Here is a 23,128-nt window from a genome sequence, read left to right on the forward strand (position 1 = left end):
CATGGTGGACACAGTTGTACACTCCTTTTGGAAATATACCAACAATTCATTTAGAGGTCTCCATAAAGATGAAGAAAGTAGCCAAGACACAGGAAAACTACCTACTTCGGTAGCCAGGGAAGGTATGGGAGAAGATAATAACACCAGAAGGCCTTTGAAATGATGTGTCCAGTTACTCTTTCTGAGGAAGCTGTTGGCCCTGAGTCGTTCTTGCTGATGGCTGCCCGCGTCTGAGTGGGAGGGCAGCCCACACGTGTTACAGCTAACGTCCTCCCCTCCGTGGGACATTTCTTAGCTCAGCCTACTCTTATTTTGGACACAACTCTGATGACATTTCCCAGGTGTAAGAGATTAAGAGCATCAAATCATAGACGAGAGCTGGGAGTGATGTTAAGGCAGTCAGAACATCTATAGTAAGAAGTGACATTTAAGGAGAAACAAAAGCTGTAAGAATGGATAAAACAAACGAAAGCACAGCTGTCTGGGATGAGCAGGTTCAAGGCGTCATTCCCCCAGCTCAGCAGCACCCCCCCCCCCCCCAGCACTGTGCTACAGGAGTGTGTTATTCACCAAAGTCTTCTGTTTATGAGCCACACACACATTCCAGCAACAAGGGGCAGTCACAGTGAGCAGAACCCTGCCTTCATAGAGCTAATCATCCCTGGAAAAGTCAGACAAGAAACAAGTAGAGAAGTAAAGATTTATAAATGGAAACACATGGAGCAGAGCTGGGGGGTACACAGGGACGGAGCGGGCCTCAGACGTGGGGGTCAGGAGCCTCTCTGGCAGCACAGGTCTAAATCAAGTACAAACACTTTCGTTCAGATAGTGACTTTGGGTCCTCAGGACAAGGTTTAGAATGTGCAGCATGTTTTAGAAAGATTTTCGTAAAGCCACTTAAAATTACAGTGTTTTGATGGGGAAATGGGTTGGGGCTGTGTCATTTCTGTAAATTTCACTCATGCGTAGCACTTGAACCCAGCTGAGGGCAGATAAATGTGAACACGTGGTATGTTTTCACTTATAGTAATAATAGATTAGTTTTCTGTGTTTTGTTTTTCACTGAAGTCTCAAATTTAAAGACTCGGGGTTATAAAAAGGATTCTAGTTAATAATAACTTAAGATGAAATAAAACACTTTATATTCATTAAAAAGAAATAGTTCAATGGCAAGACAGCCTTCCTGTGGGCAAGGACTCACCTGGGAGACTCAGCCCGCTGCAGTGTCAGCCGCTGGCTGGTTGTGAGTCATAAACATCTCCCTTACTTCAAAGTCTCTCACAATTCCTCACACTGAGAACAGTGTCTGTTGCTGAAGCCACAGCAGCCACTTGTCATTTCAGGGACAATTAAGAAAGGTTACCGAGTAAGATTTACTACTTACATTATTCAAGGCTAACAGGAAATGTTTGGTGCTTCCTACTCTCATTGTCTTCTGTTCGGCCTGGAGGAGTCTGGGCTTTATGCTGGGGGAGCTGCTGAGTTACGAAGGGACTATCAAGGGAGAGACATGACCAGATTGATGGTTTACAGAAATTTTCTAGTTCGGGCTGGAGAACCTGAGACTGGTAGCGCCTGGCTGGGACCTGAAGGGCTCCAAGGGAGGGATGAGGACAGTCAGAAGCAGGGCAGCTGCTGTGAGATTACAGGGGGAAGACGGGGCGGGGGGGGGCAGGGGGAGAGGTCTTGGTGGTAGAAGCCATACTTCAGAGTGAATAGGTAGATGTCAGGTATGGGAGAGAGGGTCAGGTCCAGGACGACACCAGGTTCTTGGCTTAGGTAACCCAGTGGATGGTGGTGGCAGCCATGGAGAACAGGAGCATGAGAGGAAGGGCAAGCTGGCAGGGTGACACCACTGAGCTCGCACGCTGCCTGTGGTGAGAGGTCCTCAGTATAACTAGTGACCCTGACAGCTGAGATGTGCTGGGTCTGTGACTCAGAGTCCGATCTGTGAGGTGGGAATGCCCCTTTGGGGCTATTTCTAGGATCAGATGTCCCAGCATATGTGAACACACCTTATTTCAGGCCTGGAATTTAAAAGGTGTTCAATAAATGTTTCTTTTTCCTCTTTCTTCCTTTCTTCTACTTGCACCATAACTCACCCATTCACATTCAGGTCCCTCTCTGGAGAGCTCCTGCCATGACACAGTGAGCATTTGCATATCAGCTCAAATGAACAGACCAGCAGAGGAGACTGCTGGGAGGACACGGAGGTTACAAGACTGTGGCGAGGCCCGGGTGGCGAGGAAGATGGGCTGGAAGGCAGCTGGGTGCCCGCATCTCAGCCAGGGCCGGGCAGGGAAGCAGAGACAGGGGCATCTCCCTTTCACGGGCCCTCCCTTCGGACAGGCCTAGTGTGGCTGCAGTTTCATAGACGCTATGGCTCCCATCTGAAAATAAGAGCGAGCACTTACATGTAGCAGATAATAGTATGTGCAGTCTTCAGGGTTATTTAATGTTTTGGGTTTCCGGGGCCGTCTTGGGGGCCTCAATATTTTTGGCTCCTCTCCTTTAGAGATACCTACAAGAAAGGTGATCATAAACAAGTGTTCAATTGCAAAGACTATCATCAAACAATCCACTGGGTTACCTAACCAAGAACCTGGTGTCGTCCTGGACCTGACCCTCTCTCCCATACCTGACATCTAACCATTCACTCTGAAGTACGGCTTCTACCACCAAGACCTGCTCTCCCCCCGCCCCCGTCTCCCCCCTGTAATCTCACAGCCGCTGCCCTGTTTCTGACTATCCTCATCCCTCACTTGGAGCCCCTCAGGTCCCAGCTGGGGGTAAATAAATTATATGCACACCCCTGGGGCTGAAGTTGGGAGAAAGAGGAAATCCTTTGTTTCCCCAAACCAACCCTTATCATACTCCTCACCATGTGCTTTCCCCCAATCCTCTGGTGGTCTACAACTGTGAGGGGTAAGGGGGAGAAGACGAGGGGAAGAAAAGAGACGAATAGTTTGGGGATGAGCAACAGGTACAGCAGTTCAGAGGGTGGACGCGGAGAGCAGACAGAGCTGCCAAAAAGTCTTTAAAAGGGGTATTGTGCCCATAGAATCTTGCTGTCTCCTCTGTCCTGTCCCCTTACTGCCAACCTAACATGCCCACCTGTCCAAGCACTGCCTGATCTTCAGTCTGAGTACCACCTCATGTTGCGGCCCAAACAAAAATCATCTGCAAGCTTTACTCTTTTCCAAAAAGCCTAATCTGATTTTTTTTGCCAAAATATAGAACCTCATGCTATTAGAATGTTCAGATCTGCCTTGAAAAACCTTGATCAAGAAAGAACAAAGTCTGTCATCTTTTACTGCCCTTTCTTCCCGTATCACCACAGTCTTAAAGCTGGAGAGCGTGGTCAGAGTGTGCCTGGTTGCAGTGATCACTGTGACTGGCTTTATAGTTACAGAGCTAATAGGCCTCTCATGAAGTATTTTTATTTTTCATAATTCTTGACACCACAGCCACTGAAATTTCTCATGGCCCTTTACACCCCATCCACTGACTGCATTTGTGCAGGAATGTCTGCTCAATAGATACATAAGACTTGGGGAGGAAGAAGGCTGTGGGGGTGATGGGAGAACAGCCTATGTTTGAGATACTTGAGCATATTGTTTCTTAGCGGAATTTTAAGGGTAATAATACTTAGATCCTTACTATGTATAGTAAAGGGGTAATAATGATCCCTAATTCTTAGAAGTAGAATAACAGAGACTGAATTTCTCCAAACCAAAGAAATAGAACCAAATCAAAGAGTGTTTAATTACTGTGTATAAAGAGCTGTGGCTGGCAGTACACGTCGGCTTCAACCACGAGGCAGCAGACACAGCCATGCCTAACTTTCTGGCCCCCCATCTAACATCATCCGGCTCATTCACTTCAAAACATAGGAAATTGCTGGATGACAAAAATACATCGAGTAGTTGGGAACACTTCCCAGAGTGTGACGCAAGGAACAATGCTAACCAGAGAGAACCACAACAATCATACATTACCACCCTTTATTGAACAAAACAAAAGAAAATGAGATCTTGGCTAATGAGACCATGTTACATAGAGATTAGTTATAGACTAATTACTAATCAGGAAGAGTGAAAGCACTTTTCCAACCAATCCCTGGAAGTTCATCGCCCCTGCTCTCTCTTTTCTCCACAGGGGCAGACAGTGGAGGGAGTTTAAATACTGTATTTCCCATTTATAAGATGCCTCCATGTGTAAGATGCACCTTAATTCTGAGGCCTGAAATTTGAAAAAAAATGTATTACATAAAGTTATGAACTCAAGTTTTATTCATCATAAAATTCATACAACTCCTCATCACTGTCAAAACTCCCATTCATTAGCTTGTCCTTTTCTGTGTCTGATGACAAATCACTGTCTTCATATATTGACTCATCCTCAGTTCCATCTATGGCATTTGAAATGCCACAACCACTGTATAAGACACACCCAGTTTTTAGACCCCAAATTTTTTGAGGAAGTGTGCGTCTTATACATGGGGAATGTGGCAGCAAGCCCTGTCATTGTTGTGCCTGGGACTGTTACAGGCACAAGGAGAGACGGCAAAACCTGAATTCTTGCCACAACCATAAACTGTTCTTTAAAATTATTTTCTTTCTCTTTGCTTATCGTCTGTCCCAGTGCTGATTCATAAACAGCTTCTATTGGCTCTTGCAAGGTTTAATCATCTTAAAATGTATCAGTCATATTCATTTATATTGTTCCTTTGAATCTGAATGGAAAGAAACATAAAAATATAGTATCGAGTTTTATGCTTTAGAAACATGAAAGTGACCTGTAATTAAATTTTAACTTGACTATTAATATTATTTAAAGTCTGAATTAAAATATCAGAACATTACTATGTCTAACAAAAATTGAATTGAAAATGGCAAAGAATTTGAACAAATGCCAGGGGAGTGAAAAAATAAGTCAGATTCTGGGAATAAAAGAAGTCTTGCTCTTACCTCCATTTTCTCATCAAATTTCCCCCATTCAATCTGATTTCTATTACCAAGACTCTACTGAAGCTGCCTTCTAGAAGGTCAAGGGTGACCACTTTATTGATAAACCAAAGACCCTTTATTTGTCTTTATTATTATCCCTGACTTCATCATTCCTCATTGTTGACTATTACTTGCCTTCATGACCAGGGATTAGGTTTTTGAGGACAGACACGTTATCTTATTTGCTTTGTATCCCGGCACTTAAGGGAATGCTGGACACAGAGTACATGCCTGATAAAAGTTCACTGAATAAGTCAGTACTCCTTTTGCCTTCTAGACTGAATCACTCTCCCTACCCCTGCCAGGTCCTTGCACTTTCCACAGTGTATGCCACACTGACAACGCCCTAATGCACACCCCAGGTTTGACCTTCTCAGTCCCTCAGAGTTCCTGCCCTAATTTCTTTTTCTTTTCTTTCTTTCTTTTTGTTTTATTTTGAGAAAGAGAGGAGAGCAAAGAGAAAGAGTAAGAAGCATCAACTCGTAGTTGCTTTCACTTTAGTTGTACACTGAGCTTCTCATACATCCAGTGTCTCTGAGCCTGACCTGTGCTGGCACAGTGGGTCAAGTGTTGACCTGAAACACATACAGTGTCCCCTTCCTCAAGCCAGTGACCTTGGGCTTTTCATGCCAGCAACCTTTGGGATCATGTGGATGATTCCTCTGCTCAAGCCAGTGACCCATGCTGACAAGCCGAGTCGAAGCTTTACCCACTGCGCCACCACTGGCCAGGCCCTGCCCTAATTTCTTATGGAATACTTTCATCTCAAACTCTCAAAGGGACCAGTGGTCGCCTTTCCTCTGCATCTAGAATTCTGCATGCTACAGTCTTAATGGCACCTTTATTTCTGTCCTTCAGGTTAAAAAAATACTGCTGTCCCCTTGTCTTATCCCTCTCCTTCATTTCCTGTCAATGGGCAATTGTCAACTTGTGTCGATACTGAAGTGGTATTTCAGGGAGAAACATCTTGTTTTCATTTGCCAAAAATTTCATTTTTTAAAAAGTGTACGAAGCTTCTTTTTCCTTCTTCATTATGCCTAAACTTCCAAGTCCAGATTACTTACAATCAGCAGCTTCAACTTTATCTTCCTCTTCCCCCAAAATGAACTATGTCCCCTGGTCAGCTGAGTTATTGCACAGGAACCGCACATGCCATGTTTGTAGCTATAACCTTGTTTATGCTCATCTTTCCCATGCCAATGCTCTCCATTTCCTCTCTGAGACCTCAGCCACCCTTCAGTGCCAGTCTCCAGGCCTGACTCCTCCAGGAAGCATTCACCAACTGCCCAGTGATTTCCCTCTCGTGTGAACACCAACAGTATGTACAGGCTGTGCAAATCATTTGAAACGTGTTATGGGCTGAGTTATGTTTCCTCAAAATCTCTATGTTAAAAATCCTAAGCACCAGTACCTCAGAATGTGACCATATTTAGAGAAAGGGTCTTCCAAGTGAGGCTGTATGGGATGGCCCGGATCCCACATGACTGGAGTCCTTATGAGAGGAGAGATGAGGACGTGGACACACATGGCAGAAAGAGGGTGTGAAGACACATGGAGAAGATGGCCATCTACGAGCCAAGGAGAGAGGCCTTGGAAGAAACCAACCTTGCTTAGACCATGATCTTGAACTTCTAGCCTCCAGAACCATGAGGAAATCAATCAACTTCTATTGTTTAAGTCACCTAGTCTGTGGAACATTATTATGGAAGCCCTGGAAAAATACATAACACCTTACTATTTTTACCTGTGATTTGTTTTTCTAAATAATGAGACCTTATGTTTTGGGATGGTGGTGATGATGACTTAGTTTGCTATGCCCTCCTGCCTTAGCATGGGTGGTCTGTCTGCATGCGCTCATGTCTGGGGACGAGAAGTTTGATCGACTCCCTCTTCACTTAGAGACGTGGTGGTAAGTGAATAGTGGAGATTCAGTGCACTTTTGTTAACTGGATCGCTATTGTCACCAGATACAAAAATCAATTCCTAATGCTTTAAAGAAAAACATAAAAATAACAACAATAGCAACAACAAAACTCTTGAAAGAGAACTCAGAGGCTTCATGAACAATCTAGGGGTATAAATGTCTTATCCAAAACTCATAAGTTATAAAAAGGTAGATATATCTGCCTATCTAAAAATAGATGAAAACCTTAATATGGCAATGAAATCAAAAGACACACATAGATTTGAAAAACAATATTCACAACACAGATGCCACAGAAAAGGTTGATATTCCTAATGTACTAGAGTGCAAGCAAATGACCACAAAAACATGGGGCAACAGGAACACAGACAAACGACATATAAACAGGAGAGTCAAGATAAGCAAATCCAAAAGGCCAGCAAGCATGGAAGGCCCCTGAACTTCCTAAGCAGACAAAAAATATAAAATAAAAACAATGAAATATCACTTTACTTCAGATATATTAGCAACGATTAAAAAGACAAGTAAACCTGTTAGGATGTCAGATAAAGTGTATTCTCACACATTGTCGAAGAAAATGTCAATTGCTAGGGCCTTTTAATAAAGCAATCTAACAAAACCAAAAATACTGCCCTGATTGGGTGGCTCAGTGAGTAAAGGGTCAGCCTGAGGACGCAGGTTCGACATCTGGTCAGGGCATGTATGGGAAGCAATCAATGAGTGCACAACTAAGTGGAACTAAGTGAAACTGAGTTGAAGCATCTCTCTCTTTCTCTTTTTCTCCTTCTCTCCCTTCCCCTCACCTTCTTCTTCTTCCTCTCTCTCTCTTTCTCCCCCCTGCAAATCAATACCCCCCCCCAAAAAAAAATCCCCAAAATACTTTTCAACTCAAAAACCACTCTTGGTGACTTTCTCCATAAAATTAAAATCCTAGGATACAAGGAAAATTTCAAAGATATTTACTGTAACATTTTCTATAGTGGCGTAAAACTTAAAAAGTGAATATTTAACAATAGATAAAAGTTTATATAAATTATTGTGTTCTACACATGGACTAATATATAGCAAGTAAAAATAATAAACTATAGCAATTCCAGTTAATGTGCAGGAATTCCTGCTGAAGTATTGAGGGAGAAAAGCAAGATAAAAATTTATATTATGATCTTATTTATATAAAAGAATGACAAATTCTTTGTGTAAGTACATGTATGCGCATCTGCAAAAACTATGAAAGAATGCATATTTTATAATAAGGGTTCCCTTAGGGGGAGTAATGTGGGCTGTGGAGGGAGAACAGAGGAGTGGGGAAGAAGGAAATAGGAAAAAAAGGAGAAATGAAAAAAATACTGCATAAAAAAGAATCCTGGGGCCCTGACCAGGCTCAGTGGATAGGGCGGAATCCTGGCATATGGATGTCGCGGGTTCAATTCCCAGTCAGGGCACACAGGAGAGGCAATCATCTGCTTCTCCTTCCCTCCCTCTTCACCTTCTCTCCCTCTTCACCTTCTCTCCCTCTTTCCTTCCCTCAGTCAGTGGCTCCATTGGGTCTAGTGTGACCTCAGGCATTGAGGATAGCTCAGTTGGTCTGAGTCTCATCCTAGGAGCTAAAAATAGATCAGCCCCAGATGGGGTTGCCTGTGGATCCGGCTGGGGCACATTCAGGAGTCTGCCTATCTCCCCTCCTCTCACCTAAAAAAAAAAAAAAAGAATCTTGGAATGTGTGGTATAGTCACATTTATGTAAAGTTATAAATTTACATGCTGGTATGTGGATATTATAGAGATTAAAAAAAGTCAAAATGCTTTAAATCTTCAGAATTTGTTTAATTCTTGTATTTTGCAGGATCTGCTTTAGTGTTAATTTGCTGACTTCTTCCCTTCACCAAGACAATCTGAAGGTTGAATATTCTTAAAGGGTGTCTCATTTAAGATACTGCCATGCAATGTGGGCAGCCAGCAAAGAAAAATTATGATGAGTCTATTCAACGGGGACTGGTTATGCAGATTAAATTTACCCGGACTATTTTGTATTTTTGAAGAGCTAACTTCCCATAAACTCATCAGCATACAAATGTTTTGGAAAGGCACAAGTTTATTTTGCCCTCTAAATTCTTGTTTCTTTGGGGGAGTACAAATACTGTCTACTAAAATCACTCTAATCTTTTAATTACAAAAGTGACATAAACATTTATAATCACAAATGGTCAGCAGCATATCAATCTTGGCAGTAGCAAAATTAGTTTTGTGATTATTTTGTGTGAAGGGAATGATAAACCTTAGACGGTAAGGGGTACTGCTTATTAAATATTCAGAGGATAAAATACTTATTTATATTGTAGTGCATTAAGTGTCTTAGTTTACCAAGAATAAATATTTTAAAAATAATGAATGGGACAAACATCACAGCATTTTGCATCCAAAGAAAAAAGACAGATTTAAAAATTGTTGTGAATAGCTGCTTTAGAAAATTAAATTTCAGTATTACTCTCATTTTAATAATTATACTATTTTACTTAAGTATACATGCAGAGTATAATTTGCCTAAATCAGTCATGAGAACAGAAATGCACTTCTGTTATTGTAATTTCTTCTTTAAGAAATCAGTCTTTTAGTTTTTCTTTTTTACAATTTTTTTTAAAATTAATTTTAATGGGGTGACATTGATAAATCAGGGTACATATGTTCAGAGAAAATATCTCTAGGTTATTTTGACATTTGATTATGCTGCATTCCCATCATCTAAAGTCCAATTGTCTTCTGTCATATTCTAACTGGTTTTCTTTGTGCCCCTCCCCTCACCCAACCCCCTCCCTCTCCTCCCCCCACTCCATAACCCCCACACTCTTGTCCATGTCTCTGAGACTCATTTTTATGTCCCACCTATGTATGGTATCATATAGTTCTTAGTTTTTTCTCATTTACTTATTTCGCTCAGTATAATGTTATCAAGGTCCATCCATGTTGTTGTAAATGATCCGATGTCATCATTTCTTATGGCTGAGTAGTGTTCCATAGTATATATGTACCACAGCTTTTTAATCCATTCGTCCACTGATGGACACTTGGGCTGTTTCCAGATCTTTGCTATTGTGAACAATGCTGCCATAAACATGGGGGTGCATGTTTCAAACAGTGCTATGTTGTTCTTGGGGTATATTCCTAAAAGTGGTACAGCTGGGTCAAAAGGCAGTTTGATTTTCAATTTTTTGAGGAATCTCCATACTGTTTTCCACAGAGGCTGCACCAGTCTGCATTCCCGCCAGCAATGCAGGAGGGTTCCCTTTTCTCCACATCCTCGCCAGCACTTATTCTGTGTTGTTTTGTTGATGAGTGCCATTCTGACTGGTGTGAGGTGATATCTCATTGTGGTTTTAATTTGCATTTCTCTAATGATTAGTGATGTTGAGCATTTTTTCATGTGCCTATTGGCCATCTGTATGTCCTCTTTGGAGAAGTGTCTATTCATTTCTTTCGCCCATTTTTTGATTGGATTGTTTGTCTTCTTGGTATTGAGTTTTACAAGTTCTTTATAAATTTTGGTTATTAACCCCTTATCAGACGTATTGTCAAATATATTCTCCCATTGTGTAGTATGTCTTTTTATTCTGTTCTTATTGTCTTTAGCTGTGCAAAAGCTTTTTAGTTGGATATAGTCCCATTTGTTTATCCTGTCATTGATTTCACTTGCCTGTGGAGATAAACCAGCAAATATATTGCCGCGAGAGATGTTGGAGAGTTTACTTCCTATGTTTTCTTCCAAGATGCTTATGGTTTCACAACTTACATTTAAGTCTTTTATCCATTTTGAGTTTATTTTTGTGACTGGTGTAAGTTGGTGTTCTAGTTTCATTTTTTTGCAGGTAGCTGTCCAATTTTCCCAACACCATTTGTTGAAGAAGCTGTCTTTACTCCAATGTATGCTCTTACCTCCTTTGTCAAATATCAGTTGTCCATAAAAGTGTGGGTTTATTTCTGGGTTCTCAGTTATGTTACATTGATCTATATGCCTGTTTTTATGCCAGTACTAGGCTGTTTTGAGTACAATGGCCTTATAGCTTGATATCTGGAAGTGTGATACCTCCCACTTTATTCTTTCTTTTCAAGATTGCTGAGGCTATTTGTGTTCTCTTTTGGTTCCATATAAATTTTTGGAATATGTGTTCTATATCTTTGAAGTAAGTCATTGGTATTTTAATTGGTATTGCATTGAATTTATAAATTGCTTTGGGTATAGACATTTTAATGATGTTTATTCTTCCTAACCATGAGCACGGTATATGCTTCCATTTGTTTGTATCTCTCCTGATTTCTTTTATCAATGTTTTATAATTTTCCGAGTACAAGTCTTTAATCTCCCTGGTTAAATTTATTCCTAGGTACTTTATTTTTTTGGCTGCAATGGTAAAGGGGATTGCTTCCTTAATTTCTCTTTCCGACAGTTCATTGTTAGTGTATAAAAATGCCTCTGATTTTTTAGTATAAATTTTATATCCTGTCACCTTGCTGAATTCATTTATCAGGTCCAGTAGTTTTTTGACTGAGATTTTAGGGTTTTCTATATACAATATCATATCATCTGCAAATAATGACAGTTTTACTTCCTCTTTTCCAATTTGGATGCCTTTTATTTCTTTTTTCTGATTGCTGTGGCTAGGACTTCCAGAACTATGTTGAATAAGAGTGGTGAAAGGGGGCACCCCTGCCTTGTTCCTGATCTTAAGGGAATTGCTTTTAATTTTTGCCCATTGAGTATATGATGTTGGCTGTGGGTTTGTCATAGATGGCCTTTATCATGTTGAGGTATGTTCCCTGTATTCCCACTTGGCTGAGAATTTTGATAATGAATGGGTGCTGGATTTTGTCAAATGCTTTTTCTGCATCTATTGAAATTATCATGTGGTTTTTCTCCTTCTTTTTGTTTGTGATGAATCACATTGACTGATTTGCGAATATTGTACCAGCCTTGCCTCCCAAGAATAAATCCCACTTGATCATGGTGTATAATTTTTTTCATATATTGCTGGATCCGGTTTGCTAATATTTTGTTGAGAATTTTAGCATCTAAATTGATCAGGGATATTGGCCTATAATTTTCTTTCTTTTTGTTGTTTTTGCCTGGTTTTGGAATCAAAATTATACTCGCCTCATAAAAGGAGCTTGTAAGTCTTCCTTCCTCTTGAATTGTCCCATAAATTTTGAGTTGGTGTAAGCTTGTTATAGTTTGTTTCTAAGAATTTTTAAATTTCTTCTTTGATCTCATTGTTAACTCATTCATTATTTAATAACATGCTATTTAGTTTCCAAGTGTTTGAGTATTTTTCAGTTTTTCTGTTGTGGTTGATTTCTAGTTTCATGCCATTGTGATAAGAGAAAGTGCTTGATATAATTTCAATCTTTTTAAATTTGTTGAGACCACTTTTGTGCCCTAACATATGGTCTATCCTAGAGAATGTACCATGAGCACTTGAAAAGAATGTATATTCTGCTGCTTTAGGGTTAAAGGTTCTGAAGATATCTATTAAATTGAGTTGATCTAGTATGTCCTTTAAGTCTGCTGTTTATTTGTTAATTTTCTTTCTTGAGGCTCTATCTAGTGATGTTAGTGGGGTATTGAAATCCCCTACTATTATAGTATTGCTGTTAATCTCACCCTTTAAATCCATCAAAGTCTGCTTTAGCACTGGCCGGTTGGCTCAGTGGTATAGCATTGGCCTGGCGTGCGCATGTCCCGGGTGCGATTCCCGGCCAGGGCACACAAGAGAGGGGCCTATCTGCTTCTCCACCCCTCCCCCTCTCCCTCCTCTCTGTCTCTCTCTTTCCCTCCCGCAGTCGAGGCTCCATTGGAGCAAAAGATGGCCTGGGCGCTGGGGATGGCTCCATGGCCTCTGCCCCGGCACTAGAGTGGCTCTGGTCGCGACAGAGCGACGCCCTGGATGGGCAGAGCATCGCCCCCTAGTGGGCGTGCCGGGTGGATTCCGGTCGGGCGCATGTGGGAGTCTGTCTGACTGCCTCCCCGTTTCCAGCTTCAGAAAAATACCAAAAAAAAAAAAAAGTCTGCTTTATATATTTAGGTGCATAGATATTTATAATGGTTATATCTTCCTGTTGGATTGCTCCCTTTATTATTATGTAGTGACCTTCTTTATCTCTTACTATAGCCTTTGTTTTAAAGTCCATTTTATCTGATATAAGTATTACTACCCCAGCTTTTTTTTCATTTCCATTTGCGTGAAATATTTTTTTCCATCCTTTTACCTTCATTCTCTGTGCATCTTTTGTTTTAAGGTGTGTCTCTTATAAATAGCATATGTATGGGTCCTGTTTTCTTATTCATGCAGCTACTCTATGTCTTTTGATTGGACCATTTAATCCATTTACATTTAAGGTTATTATTGATATGTAGTTGTTTATTGCCATTTTGCTATATTCTTTTTCTCCTTTGATCTGCTTACAACAGGCCCCTTAGCATTTCTTGCAGCATTGGTTTGGTTGTAGTGCATTCCTTGAGTTTTTTTTGTCTGGAAAGTTTTTTATTTCTCCTTCAATTTTAAACGATAGCCTTGCTGGATAAAGTAGTCTTGGTTGTAGGTTCTTGTTGTGCATTACTTTGAATATTTCTTGCTATTCCCTTCTGGCCTCAAGTGTTTCTGTTGAGAAGTTTGAAGTCATCCTTATGGGAGCTTCTTTGTAGGTGATAATCTTTTTTTTCTCTAGCAGCTTTTAATATTTTCTTTTTATCACTTAGCTTTGGTATTTTAATTATTATGTGTCTTGGTGTAGATCTCTTTGGGTTTCTCTTTAATGGAGTTCTCTGTGCTTCTTGAACTTGTGAGAGGTTTTCCTGCCTTAATTGAGGGAAGTTTTCAGCTATGATATGTTTGAACAAAGTTACTATCCCTTGTTCTTTCTCTTCTTCTTCAAGAACCCCTATGATGCGGATGTTATTTCTCTTCATGTTGTCACAGAGCTCTCTTAGAGTTTCCTCAGACTTTTTGAGTCTCTTTTCTTTTTTCTGCTCAGCTTCCATGCCTTCATTTATCTTGTCCTCTAATTCGCTGATTTGATTCTCAGCTTCATCCATCCTGCTTTTTATTCCTTCCATTGTGTTCTTGATTTCTGATATTGTATTTGTCATTTCTGACTCTTTTTTATCATTTCAATGTCCTTTTTTTATATTTGCTATCTCTTTATTTAGGTGTTTGTAATGACCATCTATTGTTGTTCTAATATCTTTGAGCATGCTAGCAATCGTTATTTTAAACTCTGCATCTGGTAATTTGGTTTTATCTGCCTCATGTGGGTCCTATCCTGGGGATTTCTCTTGATTCATTTGTGTTGCATTTCTTTGACTTCTCATTTTGTCTGTGTAAAAGAAGGTTTGGCCACTGGAGTCCACTGGGTGTGGCCTCTGTGTTCCCTAGGTGTGGTCTGTCTGCAGGCCCATCACTCCCTCTGCTGTTGCTGCCTAGGGCATTCGGGTATGGGCGTTGCCGGTGCTAGCCCACTGGGGCTGTTGCTGTGGTTTCTGCCTCTCCTTCATGAGAGTGGCTGTGATCACGTGCTCGAGTATACAAGCCTCGGTGGCTTCGGCCTTCACCCCGCCCCTGTGGGTGGTGTTATGCTTGGCCCTGAGGGCAGGGGTGAGCACCTTTGCTCATCTGCAGGTCTCCACCTGATTCCGGGATTTCGCCTTGCCCCTGCAGGAGGAGCCTGCTCATGGGACTGCTGCAAGCCTTGGCTCCACAGGCCGGGTGGGACTGCATGCCCACGCTGTGTAGTGGGGCTCTGCCTGTTCTGGGCTTTTGGCTCCAACCCCACGGGAGGAGCCGGCTCCCAAGTCAGGTCACAAGCCTTGGTTCCATGGGCGAGGCGAGGCTGTGCTCCTGCACTCTTGCTCAAGGGCCTGTCTCCACCCCTTCTGGTGTTCCCGCCCTTCCCCTGCAGGCTGGATTGCAGGCGGTCTGCAGCTGGGCTTGACCACTTTTGCACATCACCTCCTCCCCAGCTGGGCAAGACTGAGCTCACACCTGGGCCTCAGTGGTGGCCAGCTGGCTTCCGCCCTTGCCAACAGAACCCTGTTTCCGCATCCCGCCGCTGCCTGCCCTTGGGTGAGCCCTCAGCCATGTGGGTGGGGGCACTGCAGCTCAGACCCTAAGACTCACTACTGTAGCCCCGAAAGCTCCCTCCTTCTAAGTGACTCTGCTCTGAGTGCCACGGGAGAGCTTGTTTGGCTGGTGTCCTGCTTCCTTTTGCTGGTATTGCTGTTCCCAGGGGAAATATTCAGTTTAGATTTGGGGAATGATTCGTCCCAGGGGTTAGGGTGGCTGTCTCTCAAAATGTTTCTCCCTATGCCTCCTAGATCTGGTCCTCTCCTCTCTCACTGTCCCCTGGAGCCCCGGGTGAGTGGTTGTGAGAGAGGTGTTCTGTGCGGTCCCTTTAAGAAGAATCCTGGGTCTGAGAAATCAGTCTCTTTCTCACAAACAGTATCCTGTCTTGTTTCTAGCTAAATATTGTCCTTACGCCTCCTCTAGGCATTGGGGCTGCAGGCTGGGGCTTTGTTCCTGGGACTCAGGACCCTCCCCTCTCTGCTAAACTCATTTCTCACCATGCGAGTCTCTCTGGGCTGCTGTCATTCCAGGGGGCTGGGCAGCCCTCTCCACGTTTCCGCTTTTCCTACCAGTCTCGGTGTGGCTTCTTCAGTGTTCCTTGCTTGGCGAGTCCTCTAGTTTAGTCCAAAGTTGGTTTTTCCAGATGATGGTTCTTAAAATTAGTTTGTAATCCATTTTGGTTCTGGGAGGTGGAAGTTGGTACGTCTGCCTACTCCATCACCATCTTGTCTTCTCAGAATGCTGGTGTTGAAAGTGATTTTCTACCAGCTCCCTCACTAAAGAGTGAGTTGTGTTGCCCACACTAGAAGCTAGCCTGATGCCTCCTTTGCAAAGCCCAGTAAACAGTACTTCCTAAGTCTAGTCTTTTAGTTTTTATAAATTTCCATTTACCCCTGACAGTCTGTGAACTTTAAGCAAGGCAGTGACCTACAGGGAATCTTAGAAGGGAGGGATGATCATTGCTGTGTGTCCAAGGAAGGGCTCACCCTAGTCACGGCTGCAACCTGCCTTTCAGGAGCAGCTGCCTTTCACCTCTGCTCTTCAGCCAGGTGAGCCACTCTCAAAGGAACGGGATACAGGCTCTGAGCATGTGTGGGCATTGCTCCTCATGCTCTGAGCTCCTGGCGGTCATGGTTGCCTTGGATTTGACTACTAACTTTACTCTGTAGTCTGTGTTCCTTTGACTCTGCCTGAGGTTTTGTAAGGGTCCTTTGAGTGTCCTTACTGTTTCGAGTGTTTACCTTACTGTTCAGTGGGTCTGACTCACTGGCTCCCTCTGACCTTCTCAACAGGCAGCTACCAGCCCCCACCCCATTCAGAACTTGTCAAGCGATTCCCTGTTTTCCCTTCCAACCAGGAACAGCAATTTCTTAGACCCGGCTTCCACCGTACCCATCCTGTAGGGCATGGGCTGTAAGCTTTTGTCATTTTCTGATTTAGGTATGTTGCACTAATACCCAGAATCTTGAAAATGGAGCATTTAGTTTTTTAATTACATTATCAGACTTAGATAAGGTGCTTACCCCAGCCTGTCACTCATGTGTGTTCTACTTACATCACAGGAGGAACAGGGGAGAATAAAGCAGCTCTGTGTGTGGGGTGGTGTCTTGGACATGATCGCTACATACATTGTGTCTTCTCCATTGGGCTGAGGTCATAGATTACAGTCCTCAAAGGCTAGTTTGTTTTTCCCAGTCCCCGGGTTAGGTCACACCCTCACCCTGCTATCTTGTGTTCATGTGCATTGTTATCAGAGGAGAGTGCCTAGCAGAGGCCTGTGAGAATCACAGTGAGGGCAACAGGGTCCTGACAGTACCATCTTTGCTGGGGACAGTGAGCTGTCATGCTGACCCATGGGCACGCAAACTGTGTATGTCCATCTGTGGGGTCATGCATACAGTCAAACGACAAAATACATCCTTCCTTGCTTGAAGGATGAGGAAACTCAGGGTGGTATTTAAGGTCCCCTAATAACCTCTTGGTTATTTTCAAGATCATACTGAGCTTAATCTCTCTGAAATAATAATTGCATGTATAGCCTGAGGTGAAAGCCTAATGTTAATTTTTCCCAAAGAGCCAAATTTTAGAAAATTATTTATTGACTATTTCATGGTCATTTTCTCACATTGGCCTTTGAAAAACACAGGCTAGAAGAACATTGCCTGATTTTAAACCAAAAACATTTAGATTTTTCTTGCCCCATGCTCATGCTTTATAACACAAAGATAGGCAGTTCCTCTCAAGGTAAAATAAAATATACTGGCCTTTACAACAAGCTGTTAACCCATATTAGAGCATGTCTGATCACACGCATGGCCAGAGGAGGTACCAAGCAAGCTTTTAGTGGCTCAAGACAGCCTGGCACCAAAGGTGACATGTCTGGAGACAACACTCTGGTCTGTCGCACATGGCTGTGCAAGCTCAGTTCCAGGTGGCAGTGACAGTATTCAGATTATTAATTTTATACAGATGCGAGGGTGGAGGACGTCTGCTGTGTTGGTGAGTGAGCACTTTCTTCTTATTCAACCAGTTATGGGGATTTCTAGAGCTCTCTACACAGATGTTCTTGTTAATGAGCCACCTCGCATGAGGAAAGATTAAGCTGATTTATTTACTGTGTTCCAATCCCAAGTCTGCCATATTTTATCCTGTAGTTGGGTTAGCTAGCAGTTTGCCAAGGTTATTCTTTGAAAAATGAATTTAAGGGCTGTTAATATTCTACCTATGAATGTATTATTACTTATTAATCACTTCCTTATTGTCTTATTTTATATTTTGCCATGTATATAAATTTTTATTTTTCAGCTCTGATTATTTCCTTAGGCTATGTTATCATAAGTGGTTTCACTGGGTCAATGATATAATCTATTTTTTCTTTTCCAAGTGAGAGAACTGGAGACAGACACTCCCGCACGTGCCCTGACTGTGATTGACCTGGCAACCCCCATCTGGGGCTGATGCTCTGCCCATCTTGGGCCATGCTCTCAATCAAGTTATTTTAGTGCCTGAGATGGAGCTTCATGGAGACATCTTCAGCACCCCAGGGTCGATGCGCTCAAACTAATTGAGCCATGGCTGCAGGGGGGGGGGGGGAGAGAGAGAGAGAGAGAGAGAGAGAGAGAGAGAGAGAGAGTGAGAGAGGTGGGAGGGGGAGGGGTAGAGAAGCAGATGGTTGCTTCTCCTGTGTGCCCTGGCTGGAGATTGAACCTGGGACATCCACACACCAGGCCAATGCTCTACCACTGAGCAAACTGGCCAAGGACAATATAATCTATTGCAATGTTGTTGTTTTTTAATTTTACATATTGTCAGATGACTTCAAAATGTTCACCTTTTAATGTCTCACCATTACTGTTTGAGAATAATTAAATTAGCATATTCTAATTTTAACCACTGTTAAAATTTTTTCTTCCTTGACATCTTGATAAGTAAAAAACAGTAATGTATTTTTATTGTATTTTTTAGTTCATATATATGCTTATTTACTATTTGCATTTTCTTTTTTTTATAAATCCATTCTTGTTCCCATTTTTCCACTGGGGAGTGTTAATGTTTTCTAATGATTTGTAAGAGGTCTTTCTACATTATGTATATTAACCTTTTTTCTATTTGTTTTAAGTATTTTATCCAGTTTGTCTTTAGCCCTTTAACTTTTTAAAACAATTTTTATTTATTAATTTTAGAGAGGAGAGAGAGAGAGAGAAAGAGAGTGAGAGAGGAGAGAAGGGGGGAGTAGCAGGAAGCATCACTCCCGTATATGCCTTGACCAGACAAGCCGCGGGCTTCGAGACGGTGACCTCAGTGTTCCAGGTTGACACTTTATCCACTGTGCCACCACAGGGTCAGGCTAGCCCTTTAACTTTTAATGATGCTTTCTAATTTCTAGAAGATTTGATTGTGAAGTTTGATGTCCAACTCTATCACAATTTTGCTTTGTAATTCTTTTGTTGCTTCTTAGGCTTTGTCCTTTCCAAAGAAGAGAGTGTGAAATACTCAGTTCATATCATCTGGTTTCTTTTGGTTTATTTCTTACATTTAAATCATTAATATATCTGTGAAATATTTTAGTAGTTAGCATAAAGTAGGACTTTTGTGTCTTCTCCCCATATAAGAAAAGTTTTAAGCATTATATATCTGTTTGTTTTTTTAAAATGGTTTGCAGTGTACCTTTTAGTTTTTCAGAAATACTAGACAGGTTTTCAGAGTCCATTTTGGGGCTATTTTGTTCCAATAATCTGTGGCTGATTTTTATAACAGACATGTGGTTTTTAATTATTATAGCTTTATATTATTCATTCTAGTATTTATTAAGAAAAATCCTCACTTACAATTATTATTTTTTTCTAAAATTGACAAATAATCTTTAGGGACATTTTCTTAAGTTCTAAGAAAAATTTCATAGAGATTGAGTGCAATATTTTTAAACTTAGAAATTAAATTAATTTTAGAATAGTCATGCTTACAATATCTTATCTTCCAATTCATACACACAATGTAATATCATTCCATTATCCATCCCGTTTGTCTCTTTATCGTTTTCTTGCTGGCTTTATTTCAGTGTATTAATTTTTTTTTTTTTGCTGTTATTTCCAATGAGCTCTTTATCCATTATAAATTTTTATAATGAATGGAAAGAACATCTGTGTACCTATATATCCTTGCTGAAGTCTATTGCTAGTACCAGTCATTATTTTGGCTCATTCTTTGTATCTTTAGGGTCAAAATTCATGTTGTATATGAATACTTTTACAATCCTATCTTCCTTCTCCTTTCCAATAGTTAGAAATTTTAGAAATTTCTATTTTCTGTCTTATTGTGTCAGCTAGAAATTTCCCCAAATATAAAAAACTAGCATTGTTAGCATCCTTACCTTAATATTGCCTCCTGAAAGGAACTGTATCCAGTGTTTAAAAGTTAGTTCTGATGTTTAAGAAATACTTTTCATATTGCTAAAGAATCTCCTTCTATTTCTAATTTAGTAAGAATTTTGTTTCTCATCAGGACTGGTAGTTGAGTTTTATTCAAAATTGTTTCAGCATTTATCAAAGTGACTTTTTTCTTTTGACCCTTTGATATTATGTCACATTAATGTGTTATTTGGAGAGTCTCTGAATGTACAGTTATCCAGTGTTGTTCTTAGGAGTTCTACCTCTGAATTTCTGAGATTGATCCCTAGCTTTCTTTCCTTGCCCCCTCCTGCCTTCCACCTTTGCCCATGTTTTCTTCGTTCCTCTGTCTTCTCTACGCCCCTGTTTTTTTCTAAAATAAAATTTATTTGTTAGACTTTGGTTTAAGGGTACACGACTGTCATAAAATATGTAACCTATACTTTTTCTCAGGTTATATAATGTGGGAATTATCTGTTTCATGAACTTTGAATGCAATTGCCAAAAACACTGAGGATGTTTTGTTTGTTTTTCCAAGAGAAAGAGAGAGAAAGAAAGAGAGAGATGAGAAGCATCAACTTGTAGTTGTGGCACTTTAGTTGTTTACTGATTGCTTTTCATATGTACCTTGACCAGGGGGTTCCAGATGAGCCAGTGACCTCTTGCTTAAGCCAGTGACCTTGGGCTTCAAGCCAGTGACATTTGGCTTCAAGCCAGTGGCCTTTGAGCTCAAGCCAGTGACCACGGGTTCATATGTATGATTCCATGTTCAAGCCAGCAACCTGGTGCTCAAGCTGGTGAGCCTGCACCCAAGCTGGATGAGTCCATGCTCAAGCAAACCTTGGGGTTTTGAACCTGGGACCTCTGTGTCACAGGTTGATGCTCTATTCACTGTGCCACTACCAGTTAGGTTGAGTTTTTGTTTTTTCAATTGTACTTTTTAAAAATTAAATTTATTGGGGTGTCACTGTTTCACACAATCATTTACATTTCAAGTGTACAACTCAACAAAACATCATTAGCGCACTTCATTATGTGCTCATTGCCCCAAGCAAAGTCTTTTTCTACTCTCATTTCCAATCCTCTTGTCCACCTCCACTGAGCCCTCACTCTCCATTCCCTCTGGCTATCACCACACTGTTGTTTGCATCTATGCAAACACTGAGTTCTTGGACTTTTTTTTGACAGACATCATGTCACCTTGACTAATTTATAATAGAAAATTTTTGTCAGTCCAAAATTGTTTTTGTAAAACAGATTACATTTATAGCATGCCAAGATTTTAGTGTTATCAATTATAGCTGTTACGATCTTGTCCTTTTTCTAATTTTTTGTACCTTCTTTTTAAAATAGTCATAAATTTTTTGTTGTTTTATTTTCAAAGAACATTATCTTAGCTTCATTTAGATCTTTGGCATATGTCTTTTTCTTTAACTTTTCTTGAATTTATTGTGGTGATATTGGCTAAGCAAATTAGACAGGTTTCAGGTATACAATTCTATAATATGCCATCTGCATATTGAATTGTGTGTTCACCACCCAAAGCCAAGTCTCCTTCCATCACCACTTATCCCCACTCTACTGTCACACCACCATTCTGTTGTCTATGCTTATTTTTTGTTGTTAATCCTTTTACCTACTACACTCAGACTTCTAAAGCTCTCTTCTCTGACAGCTTTCAATCTGTTTTCTGTATCCATGAGCAGTTTCTATTTTGTTTGTTTGTTTATTGTGTTCATTAGATTCCACATATTAGTGAGATCATATGGTATCTGTCTTTCTCTGACTGGCTTATTTCACTTAGCACAATCACTGTCCAGGTCCATTCACACTGTCACAAAAGGTAAGATGTCCTTCTTTTTCAAGACTCAATAGTATTCCACTGTGTAAATGTACCACAGCTTTTTTATCCATTCATCTCCTGATGGGCACTTGGGCTACTTCCAAATCTTGAAAATTGTAAACAGTGCCTCAATGAACACAGGGGTGCAGATGTCTTTTTGAATCAGTGTTTTGGATTTCTTAGGATAAATTCCTAAAAGTGGAATCACTAGTTCATAAAGCAGTTTCATTTTTAATTTTTGAGATAACTCCATGCTGTTTTCCACATTGGCTTTACCAAATCTGTAGTTTCCACCAAGAGTGTACAAGGGTTCCCTTTTCTCCACATTCACACCAACACTTGTTGTTTGTTGATGTATTGATGATTTATTAGTGATCATTCTGACAGGTGTGAGGTAATATCTCATTGTGGTTTTAATTTGCATTTCTCTGATGATTAGTAACATTGAGTATCTTTTCAAATGTTTATTGACCATCTGAATGTCCTTTTTGGAGAAGTGTCTATTCAGGTTGTATTTCTATTTTTTAATTGGATTGTTTGTTTTATTGATGTTGAATGGTATAAATTTTTATAGATTTTGGATTTCACCCTTTATCAAGCATATCATTGGCAAATGTGTTCTCCCATTAAGTGAGTTGTCTTTTCATTTTGTTGATGGTTTCCTTTGCTGTGGAAAACCTTTTTAGTTTGATGAAGTCCAATTTGTTTGTTTTTTTATTTCCCTTGCCCAAGGAGATAAATTAGAAAAAATATTTCTGTGAGGAATGTCAGATTTTACTGCCTATGATCCCTTTATAATTAGTAGTGTCCTTCTTTGTCTTTTACTATACAGGGGGTCCTCAGGTTACAACAGTCTCAACATATGACATTTGGAGTTTACGATGCTCATTCCCATTGAGAGGAGCTGTCTGCTGAGGACCTCATTCAGCTGGAGAAGCAGCTGATCAAAGAGGAAGAGACAAAAATTCCAGAACTCAAAAGATTTACTACCAAGGGTCTGGTAGAAGGCTTTCCTGTGGTAGAAGATGGGTTGGCAAAATTTCAGGCTGAGGACCCCAGCGATGACAGACTCAGTAAGGTCTACAGAGCTGTTGTGGATGCCTTGCAATGCTATAGGCAGATTTTGGAAGAGAAGAAGTCATCAACCTTCCAGACTAGCCTGGAACAATTCTCTAAGAAGATAGAGGGGCCTGCAACAGATCCTATACCCTCTACATCAGCAGCTTCTCGAATGAAACACCTGTAGTGCAGGTAGAATCATCTCTAGCATTCTCCTGTGTGTTCCTTAGGCAATCCTGATTCCCCTGACCCAGTATTTCCAGCACCTTCTGCAGGTTCTCCTGCCTCCCCAGCTTTCTT

General features: G+C 40.9%; 1 protein-coding gene across 1 annotated transcript in view; it reads right to left on the reverse strand.

The window, feature by feature from the left end:
• Positions 1-23,128, reverse strand: part of MYO3A (myosin IIIA) — a 250,823-nt gene that overhangs the window by 11,779 nt on the left and 215,916 nt on the right. The window contains exon 32 of the mRNA XM_066384881.1: positions 2,415-2,521. Coding sequence (XP_066240978.1) covers positions 2,415-2,521 — 107 coding nt within the window. The remainder of the gene's footprint in view (positions 1-2,414; positions 2,522-23,128) is intronic.

Source organism: Saccopteryx leptura, chromosome 5, assembly GCF_036850995.1.
Source record: "Saccopteryx leptura isolate mSacLep1 chromosome 5, mSacLep1_pri_phased_curated, whole genome shotgun sequence".
Taxonomy (NCBI): Eukaryota; Metazoa; Chordata; class Mammalia; order Chiroptera; family Emballonuridae; genus Saccopteryx; species Saccopteryx leptura.